The sequence below is a fragment of the Gadus macrocephalus genome, chromosome 21 (genome assembly GCF_031168955.1).
Source record: "Gadus macrocephalus chromosome 21, ASM3116895v1".
In the NCBI taxonomy this organism is placed as follows: Eukaryota; Metazoa; Chordata; class Actinopteri; order Gadiformes; family Gadidae; genus Gadus; species Gadus macrocephalus.
In genome coordinates this window covers 6,683,523-6,697,821 of record NC_082402.1, presented here as the reverse complement: position 1 = coordinate 6,697,821, position 14,299 = coordinate 6,683,523, and the positions used below count along the sequence as shown (strand labels likewise).

General features: G+C 45.8%; 2 protein-coding genes across 3 annotated transcripts; one reads left to right on the top strand and one right to left on the bottom strand.

The window, feature by feature from the left end:
* Window positions 1–3,500: 3,500 nt before the first annotated feature.
* rhov (ras homolog family member V) lies at window positions 3,501–6,549 on the bottom strand. The gene is made up of 3 exons (XM_060041651.1): window positions 6,153–6,549; window positions 5,979–6,037; window positions 3,501–5,595 (listed from the first exon to the last, which is right to left on the bottom strand). Exons 1-3 carry the CDS (start codon window positions 6,352–6,354, stop codon window positions 5,149–5,151), a joined length of 708 nt encoding a protein of 235 aa, XP_059897634.1. The 5' UTR covers window positions 6,355–6,549; the 3' UTR covers window positions 3,501–5,148.
* A 357-nt stretch (window positions 6,550–6,906) lies between these two features.
* vps18 (VPS18 core subunit of CORVET and HOPS complexes) lies at window positions 6,907–13,794 on the top strand. Of its 2 annotated transcripts, XM_060042587.1 has the most exons (10): window positions 6,907–7,118; window positions 7,226–7,375; window positions 7,522–7,663; window positions 7,892–7,983; window positions 8,391–8,641; window positions 9,199–9,552; window positions 9,709–10,974; window positions 11,293–11,502; window positions 11,923–12,159; window positions 12,919–13,794. In XM_060042587.1, exons 2-10 carry the CDS (start codon window positions 7,273–7,275, stop codon window positions 13,213–13,215), a joined length of 2,952 nt encoding a protein of 983 aa, XP_059898570.1. In that variant the 5' UTR covers window positions 6,907–7,118; window positions 7,226–7,272; the 3' UTR covers window positions 13,216–13,794. The 2 variants fall into 2 exon arrangements, with proteins under 2 accessions (XP_059898570.1, XP_059898569.1); XM_060042586.1 differs by having other exon boundaries at window positions 6,939–7,375.
* Window positions 13,795–14,299: the final 505 nt, after the last annotated feature.

Genomic DNA, 14,299 nt, shown 5'->3' with positions numbered 1-14,299 from the left:
CCGAAAACATCCTGAACGTCTGGGAGTGGGGGGTCCGTAACAGGACTGCAGCAGAGCTATTGGAAGTGCTAATGACCCCCATCGAGTGCTAAATGACCATTCAAGCCCTCCTACCCCTCTCTCTCTCTCTCTCTTGCTCTCGCTCTCATTCTTCTCTCACACACACAGTCTATCTGCTGGATGTACTTTAGCACCATGGCTTTGATCAGGGCTGTCATCAGTGTTGCGCTGTGTCTCTATTGATGACTCTCGTTAAAACTGAAGGTCAAACCAGACTATTAGCACAGAGATTCGACACACACCCACCCGCACCCTTCCCCCAAAGTATCTCCTTTGTGCGCTTGTTATGTAAAACCGATTATTGTTATATAACCAATAACCTATGGGCCTCATCTTCAAGGGGCTGAATTTTTCAAAATGATCTTGGGAGGTTTGCTTATGCATCTGTCTGCAGTTAATTGCAAGGCGGTTTTCCTTGCAATAAAAACAAAAAATGCACAAGGCACCGAACTCTCGTTTTTGGAACAGAGATAATCGGTGCTGCCTCAAGGCAGTCAGCACTTTCAGTGTCCCTGCCATACACCCGAAACTAACCGTTTCTGCATCGACAGCAGCAATTACTGGTTTTGATGCAGACATAATCCATACAAACACATGGGCTTCTAAAGCACTGTGTTTCTAAAAGGATCACCCCTTAAGATAAACAGCCATGGAAATTAGCACAGGCTCAGATAAAGACAAAATAGAGTGCAGGCTGTTTTCATTAGCGCCATGCATTAAGGGAAACCCTTAGGCTATGACATGCACTTAAAACACAAGAAGCTCCATATCATTAAAATACATTGGCAAGTACAATTATTTAATTATTAGCATTTCTGACTGTTTTGATCCAATCACACAACAACACCACATGAGCCAACTTCCAAGACGGTATCGTCTCCAAAACCAGTATTACCCAATCACCGCCCAAAACACTCATTGTTTTGGTCGGTGATTGTTCCAGACTAGTTCTTATTTTCACCGTCGCTCTCTTTGAACCTTCGCCAAGATGGCACAAGATGGCTATAACGCTGCTGAGCCTCCCTCCAGGCAAAACTGTTTCAACTGCCAACGACGGATGACCCGTGGAACCGAGAGGGAGCGCTACAGCCAATGAGGCTGCACCTGGCCAGACAGACCAGTCAGACCACCTGCTGATTCCCAGGTACTCACTGCCAAGGTTTGTCTACAGTGAAACCCAGCGAGTCAGTGAGTGAAACTGGCAGGGAGCCAGAGGAAAGAGCTGTAAGTGACTGCGCCGCCATCGCCTCCCCTCTTCTGCAGGGCCCCGCGGGCTGGGAAGCAAGGATGTGGGACATGAGGCAACCGTGGTGGTGGTGGTGGTGAACGGAGGGAGGGGGAGGAGGAGGGGGAGGGGCAGGTACCGTGGAACACACCGTCGGTATTGACTCATCATGGGAACTAGAAACCTGTCTGACATGGCCCTTGCAGTTGCACAATAATCCTACCTGTTTTATGACAATGCACACGGTGGGCGTGCGTGTGTAGATGAAAAGGACTAATTGTGACTTTGTGATTTAAGGTTGCCTCAATGATGTCACTATTGCCTTCGCCTGCGTTTCCCCGGGTGTTTCTACCTGAGGCCGTTCGCTGGTGTGGCGCAGCTCACCTTTTCAGCCTGACTCTTAGTTCGTAAATCAAGGGCTCAAATCAAGGACTTCATCTGTTACGGCTTAGGGAAGTCTCACAACCCCCCTGTTGACCCACCAAAGGCTCCTGAGCCCTGAGGGAGGATACTCTAGCTCTAGCTGTAGGAAGCTAGCTCTTCAGTAACACCAAAAAACCAAACACTTTCACACGGGAGAGGCAGTTTGATTCGATGTGAAAAGATGAAAGGACATTCGATCACTTTGCCCTCCTGGGCCTCAACCATCTTTGAAGAAGACGGAACATATGTTTATTTTGAAGACTCCATTTGATGACCATGATGTATTTTCAGAGAGAGGGAGCTTTGAAAACAACCAGGACTTAACCTGACTGACTTTTAGGGTGCTTGATGGAAAACAAGGTCAAAGTGTGGTCAAAGTGTGAATAGGGTGAAACAGTCTCAAACTTGTTGGATGGCAAAATCTCCAGGCGTGGGAACTGTCTCTCTCTCTTTCTCTCTCTCTCTCTCTCTCTTTCTCTCTCTCTCTCTTTCTCTCTCTCTCTCTTCCCCTCCCAAGATTCCGGTTTATGGGCATGGAAAAACATATACGTACATTGCCGAAGCACCAAAAACAAAATAAGATATACAAACATAAGATGCAAGATAATAATAATAGTTATAAAAATGGATTTAAAGTCAAACTATATCCTGGGACTAGGCCATAGAATGACATATTTTCCCAGTTAAAAAAAAAGTATACATCTCTTGACATCTCTCCCTTTCTGTCTGTTTATCTCCTATGGACAGTTCTGCAGGGCATCGGACCATAGGGCCTTACCCTGTTGGTAAATGAACGATGATGTTCAGGTCTGACACATTAAATGTGTATTGTGCGAGGTGACTCAGGTTGAACAGACGTGGGTGACGGCAGGCTTACGGCCCATCGGGGAGGGGGCTCTGTGTTTAACTCATCGGTGACTCATGTGGCCTGACAGAGTCAGAGCTGTCAGCTCCAGCGTTGCGCTCTCTCCCTTCTCGTTGACCTTGCTCTTTTCTCGTCATGCCAGCTGCACATGTTGTGAAACGAAAACCAAAAAGATGATGCTTTGAATTGGGAAACAAGAAAGAAAGGAACCAACAAAATCGGAAGCAATGTTATCAGCTCCAAGTAAAAAATACGTCAAATCAAACTAGTGTCAAAGAAAAGCAGTATTAGTTGTTTTATAGCAACACACAATATTTATACACCCATATTTTTATGACAATATAATACATTGAGTCGATCTACAGCACTGATATGTGGTGTGACCACTGCATTACAATTGTCTTTGTTTTCCCCTGGATTTCCCCCCCTGTTTTCTGCCTTGCTTTTCCCCCCGCCAACCACCACCACCGCCACGGCCTCCCCCCCAGAGCGGACCCCCATCTCCCGGTCTCTGCTGCGGGCTTCTCTCGAGGGCCGTAATCCGTCACGGTCCTCGGGGCCCCAGCATGGGGCCCCCCATCCGCCCCCGCATAGCGCTGACCATGTGGAAGCCATTGGGAACGGCTCAGCCCCCGTGCCCGGCCGGGGGTCCATAGGGCCACTTATCATATGCTTGGACAGGGGGGTTGGATCAGGAAAGCTACCTGCAGGGTCAATGGAGATTATGCAGACACCATGGAGATAACAGGCGGGGGGCTACTCAATAGTGCTCACTATTGAATAGACTTCCTCACAAGATATTTCCCTTGTGTCTAAAGCATGGGTCGCTATCACAATTTATAAGCGATTAGTTGTTAATTACCCCACAGGACATAAATGGTCATGCACTTTTTTGCGCTTAAAATGACCGGCAGACAAGGCAAGGAGTTCATAGTTCGCACTTCATTTATTTGGCTGATTTTCCTCCGTATACAAACACATGAGAGATGGAGCATTTTTGGAGGGTTGACAGGATACAATTTCAAAGTAAAAACACAATTCATGGTATACGCCGTTGCCAGTCCATTAAATATTCCAATCCTGTTTTTATACTTTCATACTTTACAAACAAGAAGTTCTGGACAAACAACAAAACTGTTTTACACAAACAGAACAAATAATAGATAACACTGACTTCCACAAGAAGCATAACGATAAGCCTGACTCCATGTGTGCCTTTGTGTGTGTGTGTGTGTGTCTACATTCAAAGTGAAACTGTGTAACTCACACACACACACACACACAGCCTGAAAAGTCACAGGTTGTTGATGAGTTAGGGAGGAGTGTATTGAACATACAAACAAAGAGGCCATGTCCCATGGAAGTAGCGCAGAGGAGGGTGGTGTTAGCGGAGGGTGGTGTTAAGTAAGGGGCAGGGGGGGGGGGGGGGGGGGGACAGTAGGCTGGACCTAAAGACTCCAGCGGTGTTTCCCTTTACAAATGCAGATTGTAGAGAGACAGGGATGAAAAGGCAGAGATTACACCCCCCCCCCCCCCCCCTCCTATACTCCCTTTCACCTCAGACATGGGAAAGGATTCAAATCCTACGAACCGGTTCCCGTGGCTCAATCGGAAGATTAACCCAACAAGTTTCTGATCTTTTGTGATTGTTCTACAAACTCAAATCGCTGATCACACAAGTTGACTCCCATCCGCTCGTCTCTTGAGCAAATAAATACTTTTGGGGACGTGCAGTGTTTACAGTGTGGTAGCGGTGGGTTTTGATTGAGTCAAAAGATTTGATCACATCTGGCGCCAACCTTTGGTCCCAAGAAAATAAGAAAGCGACTTTCACACACTGGTAGCGTTTTGGCACCTCACACGTATGCATCGGCCTCCCACCTGTTCCATGTGAATAGGGTGGAATCGCAAAGAAATGAGAGAAAAATACATCTACAATACATGTAGCTCATGCACTTTTGCGTCACTCTTCTCTCTTCCTCGTTGACAAATAGGCCTACATCCCGCATGTATGCATACACCTGGGCAGGGGGACTCTAGACATGAGAGTGGAAGCAATTGAGGGCATGCAAATTCATAGCATTTCCATGTCTGACCTTCCCTCCACCGAGTGTGGGGTCCGCGTTTAGAAAGATTATTATTCAGGACAAGGTCCCTGTGTCAGGCTGGGTTTGCAGAGGCCGCTGTTTGATGTTCCAAATGTTGCAAGATGTTTGATTCTCAGTCGGTATGCTAACTGAATTTGCTAACAGGGAATAGTGACGTATCGACTCACGGCCGTTAAGTCTAGAAAGCAGTCAGATTCCTCGGATACAAACCACTCCTTTCAGTATTCCAACAGATTCGGTTTCCAATGCTTACTTTTCCGTCCTGGTAGGTTGCTTTCATCTTTAGCCAAGATGTTAAGGAGCAACGTTAACATAACTAGAAACAGGAGGAGGGGGGGGGGGTTCAGATAAAGTCAAGTCAAGTAAATAAATAAAGAAAATAGTTCTTTCAAATAAGAGTTCATGCGCACAACCCATGGGGTTTGTATGTCCACGCTTTTTCGGTTAGAGTTCATAAAAAGCAGAGTTTATATAAAGCAGAAGAACTTCTTCCAGCTGTAGCGGGAGAAAGCCTTGGCTTTGCGGTCGGAGGAGCGTCGCTTCTTGGCCTTGCGGGTCTTGTGTTTGATGGCGGCGAAGATGGCGGCGTCAAAGGCCTCCTTGAGGTTCTTCTGGGTGAGCGAGGAGCACTCGATGTAGTCCGCTGCCCGGATCTTCTCCGCCATGCTCTTGGCCCGGGAGTTGAGAACGGGCTTGACCTTGGTGCGGTCCAGGTTGATGAGCACGTTGACGTCCAGCAGGAGGTCCGACTGCGTGCCCACCAGCACGATGGGCGCCGAGGCGTTGTACGCCCGGATCTCGGGCACCCACTTCTTGGTGATGTTGTGGAAGGAGGTGGGGTTGACCATGCTGAAGCAGAGGATGAAGACGTCCGTGTGGGCATAGGACAGCGCCCGGAAGTTGTCGAATTCCTCCTGAAGAGGCGTCGGAAAAATGGATCGGTTAGTCTGTCATAAGCCGGTCTGTTTGTGTTCTTTGCTCTGTTTGTGATAGGCTTGTGCGGTGTGTGCGCGAGGATTGCGGAACAAAGTGTGCATGGAATTATCTGAATTCAGGATGGTAATAGAAACTTAAAGACAAATGACAATAAGAAACAGGTTGAACATTCGATACGTGTCTTAAGTGACACCCACTCTTTTGAGATGTCCTTCATAATGTGGAACATTTTAACGTTGCTGAATGGTCATTTGATATTTGAACCATATTGGTATATTTAAGATCAAATGTCTGTGGATTAATGTAATGTGTATTCGCATAATGATTATAGTTGCTTTGGATAAAGTTTCAATATTCGTACCTGTCCAGCCGTGTCCAATAGTTGCACTTTAATAGGAGCACCCTCCACCTGGACCTGACCTGTCAGAAACAAAGATAAATCGGTTGAATACGTTTGTTTATAATGCCCCTACAACACTTGTTATTATCACATGTTTTGATGCCAACCGCTTTATGAACAAAAGTTTAGTCTCACCTGAGAAAACGTCAAAGGCTGTTTGTTGATACTCCGTGGGGTATCCATTGGACGTGTAGCTGACGATCATACTGGTTTTCCCTACGGCTCCATCCCCGACCAACATACAACTGACGGTCCCCGGTTCCACATCATCTTCTTCGGGGAGCCCGCAAGCAGACGGCACTCGAGATTCGTAAACAAACTCCATTTGGGGTGGCATGTCGAGATGGACATTAACGATCTAAAACGCAGCTTTGGACTGATTTGTTCAAAACTAAGCTATCCTATTAAGAGCCCTGTAGTGCGAGCTCTCTCCTATCGGGTGCTATATGGCGTCGCCCAGTTTGAAGTGACGAGTGTGACCTATGGGTTTGGGCTTTAGGACAGCTTTCTGCTCTAACAGGTTCTGATTTGCATAACCACGCCCCCGGAGCACATAAGGCGTGAATGCTTCCTGGCTAAAAACATTGTTCGGTACTCATCCCTTTAATATGTCCATGGTACTCATCCATCACAGACGGCAACTTTCTTTATTTCAGAGTTGGTTTGAAATTGTCGTCGTTGACTCTATAAACCCTAAGATATAAAGAAGTAGCCGGACATGTCAATATATTATAATAAGTGTACGTTTCAAGATAACTATATATTCGGGTTTATTTATAACTTTTTATTAAATTAACGTTAAGTTTCACAGTAAATGTTCAAATTAATTAAAGTCACCTGTAATACTCACGGCTGTATAAGAAACCCACACGACTCCAAATGTGGAGAAACTGCGCCCACGTGTGTCAGAACAGTGCCAAGATATCAGCTTCGGTCACATGACTCGAATGCATCACCTGACGTTTCCACCCAGGACTACCAGTTGAAGCTAAGCTAGCTGTATTTACGTTTCGATTTGGACAAATGTATTAAGTGATCATAGTTTAGTGCTACAGCCTACGTGTGTTCTTTCAATGACTGTATATTTATTATTGAAGCACGGTAAGAAAAGCTCCAATCTGTCCATTCAAGGATCGGCTAATGGGCGATAGTCTTGCCATGACATCCTAGGTTTCTCATGCTGGTGTCCGGATTCTTATAGTTTTCAGGCCATTTCTCTTAATGTATTCGTTATAAAAAGGGCAATAGTTGCACCATGGCTTCAATACTTGATGAATATGAGGACTCACAAAATACAAGGCAATCTGCACAACAGCGTAGCCGCCTTGCAGCTGCCAACATCGGAATCACTCATTCAGGTTCGTCCTTTTCTGTCTTTCGGAGCTCATAATAAAGACAGACAGACATACTCCGACAGTCAATTGCATTCGATACAACCCATTCTTAAATATTCCTAGAAATGTTCAATAACATTGTCTCACTGAATGACTCCTCGGTTCCCCAGGCTTCGTAAACGTGAGACTTGAGGAGGAAAAGCCGATTTTCACCAAGCAAAGAATCGACTTTTCCCACCTTGAAAAGATCAATCACTTTGCAGTATGCAACAATCAACTATGCATGAGCTTGGGAAAAGACACTCTTTTGAGGTAAATTACATAATTGACCGTGCATATTTATCTTTATCTATTTATATATTATATTTATCTTAACGGCCATTAATGAACAGACAACACATGGATTGAATCAGGATTCCAGGGAATTGTAGCATACACTTTATTTACTGGAAATGTCTAGGACTTCTTAATACCCTTGCATAATTTGCTGAATGATTAATATACTATTTTTGGTATATTTAACTACTGTATTCTATTCAGGATTGACCTTGCCAAGCCAGATCAACCTAACCAGATGGAAATGGGACGGAAAGATGATTGTAAAGTACATAAACTGTTCCTGGATCCCTCAGGTAAACAACATTAATTAAGGATACCACACACATTATGCCATGTTGTTGTGTTTACGTTGCAGGACAGGCCTCATGCTAATTATTTCTGCTAGGATACGTATAGTCTTTAGTGTTACATTTTATTTTATTATATTTCTATTTTGTGTAAATATATTGACATTATAGCAAGTTCATAAGTAGTCAGTATATAGGCCTAGTTTTCAGACAGTAGTACAATAATAATTTCTCATTAATATGAACTCAATTATTATTTTAATAACAGGCAGAACATTTCTGTTTCTGAACTCAATTTTGTCAATCATTTTCTTTTTAGAGAAACAACAAAAATATCCTTCTCGGACCTAGAACAGTTCAACCAACAACAATAACAATAACAATTATATTCCTCCCCTTATTGTCTCTTGCAGGCTCCCATCTGCTGATCAGCCTGAGCAGTAGCGAGTGCCTCTATCTGAACAGGAACACCCAGAAGGTGCGCAGTCTGTCCCGCTGGCGAGGCCACCTCATCGAGAGCGTGGGCTGGAACAAACTGCTGGGCACGGAGACCAACACAGGGCCAATCCTGGTTGGCACCAGCCAGGGCGCCATCTTCGAGGCAGAGATATCCGCCACAGAGGGCAGCCTCTTCAACACCAATCCAGACCAATACTTCAGACAGGTCCGAGAGACAGATCCTTGATATTCACTGGCGTGCGTTTCACCTTAGAAATAATAATGTATTTATTATATTTATTTAGTATAAATTAACAACATTTTCCAAAAAAGTTGTTACTTTTATAGTCTTGTCTTATACAATGGCACAATGGAAAAGCACTTAGAAATTTGACTATTCAAAATGCATGATAGATTCATGGAATATGAATGAATCCATTCTGTACAGTCAATTTGTTGAAGCACATGCTTCATGCTTGGACCCATGATCTTACAATGTAATTATACTTTAAAAGTCACACTGGTTACTTAATTATGTGCTTAATGTACTCAGTTAATCTAGAGCAGCCCTTCTTCAATCCTGAAAAACCTAACAGTTAAATGTCTTTTAAATAAAAATATTCTTCTTTTAGTCCTACATAGCTCAATGCATGGACATTGCCAGGGTTAAGGGTTCAATTCCAACTCGGGCCACCCCATGCCTAAGTAGTCTACTCTATCCACACAATTGATAAAAATCAACCGAATGACTCCTTTTATCCCTTCTCCTTCTCCTGGATGTAGGTCCACTCCCTGGAGGAGGACGGTAGGCCCGCGCCGGTCTGCTGTCTGGAGGTGGAGCGGGGCCTGGAGAACAAGGTCTTCATCATCGCCACCACCCGCAAGCGGCTCTTCCAGTTTGTGGGCAAGGTGGCGGAGGGCTCAGAGCAGCAGGGTTACAGCTCCATCTTCAGCCAGAACCAGGACCTCCTGCCCAGCTTCCAGGAGTTCCCCGTCAACATGGGCTACAGCGAGATCACCTTCTACACGTCCAAGCTGCGCTCGTCCCCGAAAGCCTTCGCCTGGATGATGGGGAACGGAGTCCTCTACGGTCAGCTGGACTACGTCAGGCCCGATTCCCTGCTCAGCGATGTGCAGGTAGACTTCATTTTTTGGAAAGGCTGTTGCATAAAGAGGAGATCAACTTCAGGTCACTCTGGAGTGTGGAGTGATATGGTTCTTTAGAGGTTATCATTTAAATAACAGTGATATGCTTTCAATGTTTGACAATTGCTTAATGATGCCTCTTTTCAGGTGTGGGAATACACGTCCGACATCGACTTTGAACTGAACAAGCCCATCTCCATCGTGCTGACCCAGTTCCACTTCCTGCTGCTGCTCCCCGACCGGGTCAAGGCCGTCTGCACGCTGAACGGCCAGGTGGTCCACGAGGACGTCTTCCCCGACAAGTTCGGCCCCCTGAAGAAGATGATCAAGGACCCGGCGGGCGGCCTGGTCTGGATCTACACCGAGCGCGCCGTCTTCCGCTACCACATCCAGCGCGAGGCGCGCGACGTGTGGCAGATGTACATGAGCACGGGCAAGTTCGACCTGGCCAAGGAGTACTGCCGCGACCGGCCCGAGTGCATGGACATGGTACTGGCCCGGGAGGCCGAGCACTGCTTCCAGAACAAGCGCTACCTGGAGAGCGCCAAGTGCTACGCCCTGACCCAGAACTACTTTGAGGAGATCGCGCTCAAGTTCATCGAGGCCAAGCAGGAGGACGCGCTGAAGGAGTTCCTGTTGAAGAAGCTCAACAACCTGAAGCCCGGCGAGAGGACGCAGATCACGCTGCTGGTCACCTGGCTGACGGAGCTCTACCTGAACCGGCTGGGCCAGCTGGAGAGCGACGACCGTACGGCCCCCGTGTTCCTGGAGACCCGCGGGGAGTTCCGCGTCTTCCTGGGCAGCGCCAAGCACAAGGAGTGCCTCTTCAACAACCGCACCACCATCTACGACCTGCTGGCCAGCCACGGCAACGTGGACGACATGGTGTACTTCTCGGTGGTGATGCAGGACTACGAGCGGGTGATCTCGCACCACTGCCAGCACGACGACTACGGCGCGGCGCTGGACGTGCTCTCGAAGCACTGCGACGAGAAGCTCTTCTACAAGTTCTCGCCCGTGCTCATGCAGCACATCCCCAAGAAGGTGGTGGACGCCTGGATCCAGATGGGCAAGCGGCTGGACCCCAAGAAGCTGATCCCGGCGCTGATGAACTACAGCCAGATGGGCAGCACGCAGCAGATCAAGGAGACCATCCGCTACATGGAGTTCTGCGTGTACCAGCTGACGGTGACGGAGGAGGCCATTCATAACTACCTGCTCTCGCTGTACGCCAAGTACAAGCCAGAGTCCCTGCTGTGGTACCTGGAGCAGGCAGGCACCCACGCCTCGGACATCCACTATGACCTGAAGTACGCCCTCAGGCTGTGCGCGGAGCACGGCTACCTGGAGGCCTGTGTGCTGGTGTATAAGATCATGGAGCTCTATGAGGAGGCCGTGGACCTGGCACTGCAAGTGAGTGATGTTTACGTCATATCTCATGGGCGGTGTTGTGGGCGGAGCTGTATTCGATATGCTTGTTGCAAAAGAGGCTTTCAAATAATTGGGGATGGACTTTTATTGTTTATCTCCTGTATCGGCAGATAATCATTTCATAGATTTGATGATTTTATCTTACGAATACATTGACGCATTGATTAGGTGGGAAGAGATGTTAATTCTGGTTATCAGTCAAAGCTTCAATATTATAGATCCAATTAATCTCCATGATGAAAACATGGGTTTATGGTTAGTTATCTTTTATCTCATCAAGTGTGTTCGTCTCACCGCCAGGTGGACGTGGACCTGGCCAAGTCTTGCGCCGACCTACCCGAGGATGACGAGGAGCTGAGGAAGAAGCTGTGGCTGAAGATCGCCCGCCACGTGGTGCAGGAGGAGAAGGACGTGAAGAAGGCCATGAACTGTCTGTCCAGCTGCAACCTGCTGAAGATCGAGGACATCCTGCCCTTCTTCCCCGACTTCGTCACCATCGATCACTTCAAGGTCCGTACGGAGCCGCCTCCTTTCACGGGTGGCCTCTGATTGGTCAAAGAGTGAGAAAACGCTCCAATCGAACCCTAAGCATAAGCAATGTGTTTTATTTAGCCCAGAATCAGGGGTAGAACCCATCTTCTCTGGGAAACACTGGTTATGTCAAATTGTTGATGCTGTAAATATATAATTTAGATGCATATGATGGATTTCCACCTTACGTTAAATACTTCTAATTCAATATCACAAAGTCTGCTTTATTTATAATATTCCTTTGCATAAATTTTGCATGGATATAATGCATTAATTAATATGTATGCCATAAAGTGCACATTCATTGCATTAACATTGAAACTGATCTTTTCGACATTTAGTATTTCTTAAACACAAAACCTTTCCTTTATTTCCATCACTCCCTCCCTCCCCCCCCAGGAGGCCATCTGCGGCTCGCTGGCGGAGTACAACCACCACATAGAGGAGCTGAAGCAGGAGATGGAGGAGGCCACGGAGAGCGCCAAGCGCATCCGAGAGGACATCCAGGAGATGAGGAACAAGTACGGCGTGGTAGAGTCCCAGGAGAAGTGCGCCGCCTGCGACTTCCCCCTGCTGAACCGACCCTTCTACCTGTTCCTGTGTGGACACATGTTCCACTACGACTGCCTCATCCAGGTACACCCCTTCAATACCAAGGGGGAAGGCTCCTTGCTTGGTGCTCCCTGAATTACTACATAGTAACAGTGTTTCCCCCTATTTAGCCAGCAATGGTGCCCTAAGTGTGTGTGAAGGACGCTATGTAGGCTTACTTGCTTTAATTGTAACCTTTCCTCTTTCTGCTTTGTACATTTAGTCTTAAGACACAAGCTAATACGCCTACAGTACCATAATACGGTTTTTATTCTTCTAGAGGAGAACCCTATTTTGCTATTCACTAAAGAAACACAATCTTTTGAATGACAATAATTACTCAAAATCTAGGGAGTGCAGTAATATGATATTTAAGTAAAATGAATAGCATTTTTGGTGCTCAACATTATACGTTTCTTTTATATACCGGTACATATATATATATTAGGTTTTTTGGAATGGCTGATTGCAGTGGCGCAAGTAATCCAGCAGGATGCATGTATGGGTAAACACTGAGTACCAAGCATATGGTCACCTAGATACAATGACCTTTTAGGGAGAGGCGGGTTCAGAATACAACTTCTGACAAAAGCATGTACGGGGTATTTAAATGTTATGATGATTAATGTTTTTCTTCTGTAAATAAGGTGTTATGCATTGGTATCCTTTAATCATTTCAGAAAGATGAAAAAATTATATAAATTCAAACACAACACAATAAGTAATCAGTAACATGGAGTCATTGTTCTAGTTTGGGGTTGTATCGCTCACATACATTCTCCGTCTCTTCCCGCCATTCTGCAGGAGGTGACCCCCCACCTGTCGACCTTCAAGCAGAACCGCCTGGAGGACCTCCAGAAGAAGCTGGCCGCCACCGCCCAGGCCTCCAAGTCCCGCCACCGCCCACCCCCCAAAGAGGAGAGCGACACGGCCAGCCTGGGCAAGGCCAGCACTGGCACCAGCCGCGAGACCATCAAGTCGGACATCGACGACGTCATCGCGTCGGAGTGCGTGTACTGTGGCGAACTGATGATCAAGTCCATCGACAAGCCCTTCATCGATCCCCAGAAGTTTGAGGAGGAGAAAGCGAGCTGGCTATGAGTCCAAAACTAATGTGAGGGGATTTTCCCCAAGATTAATTTACGTGCTGATTTGAAGTACGAATTAGCCATTCACACGGAAGATTCGAGAGACGCTTAAAGCTTACGTTGGCTTCATTTGAGATCTACAGAAAATGCTCATGATGCTAGCAGTGCTCAAGGCTTATCCATCAAGCTCTCCTGTCTTCTGGGGGATTGACGTTGCAAAGCAGAATTTACGTCTGAGGAAATATGCTTGTGTGACGCCCTGCTTGAGCTCTCCTTGTTTGTGCCTGATCCACACTCCTGCCAAGGGCAGTCGAAGTTGTGGTCATATTCTGCCAGAAGTTGGCTGCACGCGTATTTAGCTCATGCACTTGTATTCTGGTAAAAGCTTAAATTGCACTTAGTATGTTTACCGTCTCCTATAAATCTGAGTCGTGCACCGGTCTCTTCAAAGCCTAATAAACCATAATAACAAAGTCATAATAAATAATCCTTCATTCTTCAGCATTTCAGTGCAAATGTAAAATTGTCATTTTCATGTTTTGTCTGATGGTGTAATCAATATTTAATAAATGAATTTGTTAAGTATAAGGTTTTCTCTGTATTTACCTGTTCCTTTGTTTACCTGTCTATATTGGATTTGATATGTATGTTTAGTTTTTGTATGTTTTAAGGCAATACTATACATTTGTATGAATGTTATACACATATTCCCTTATTATAATGACTTTCAGCCCAATTGATACAAACCATTCAGATTTTTGGAGAAGAGGCAGAAGTTACAGCCTTCTTTGCCTGTGAACTTCACAATACAGTAATATTGTATAATCTTTTTTATTGAAACATTATTTGTATTAGTGAAAAATACATAAAAATATTCATAGGAAACAACTCAGAAATAATAAACTGCTGTCAGTGCGAGGCATACCTAAAACGGAGTTCCCTTTTGATGACGTAAGACGTTGTTCGGTAAACTCCGTGATGACTAGACGCTACTAATCAAAGCCAGACCAAGTTCGTTAATATTTGGGGAAATTACATATATACTTAAATATGACATATACTAGGATAGAGTTGCAATATTATCTTATAATTCTATT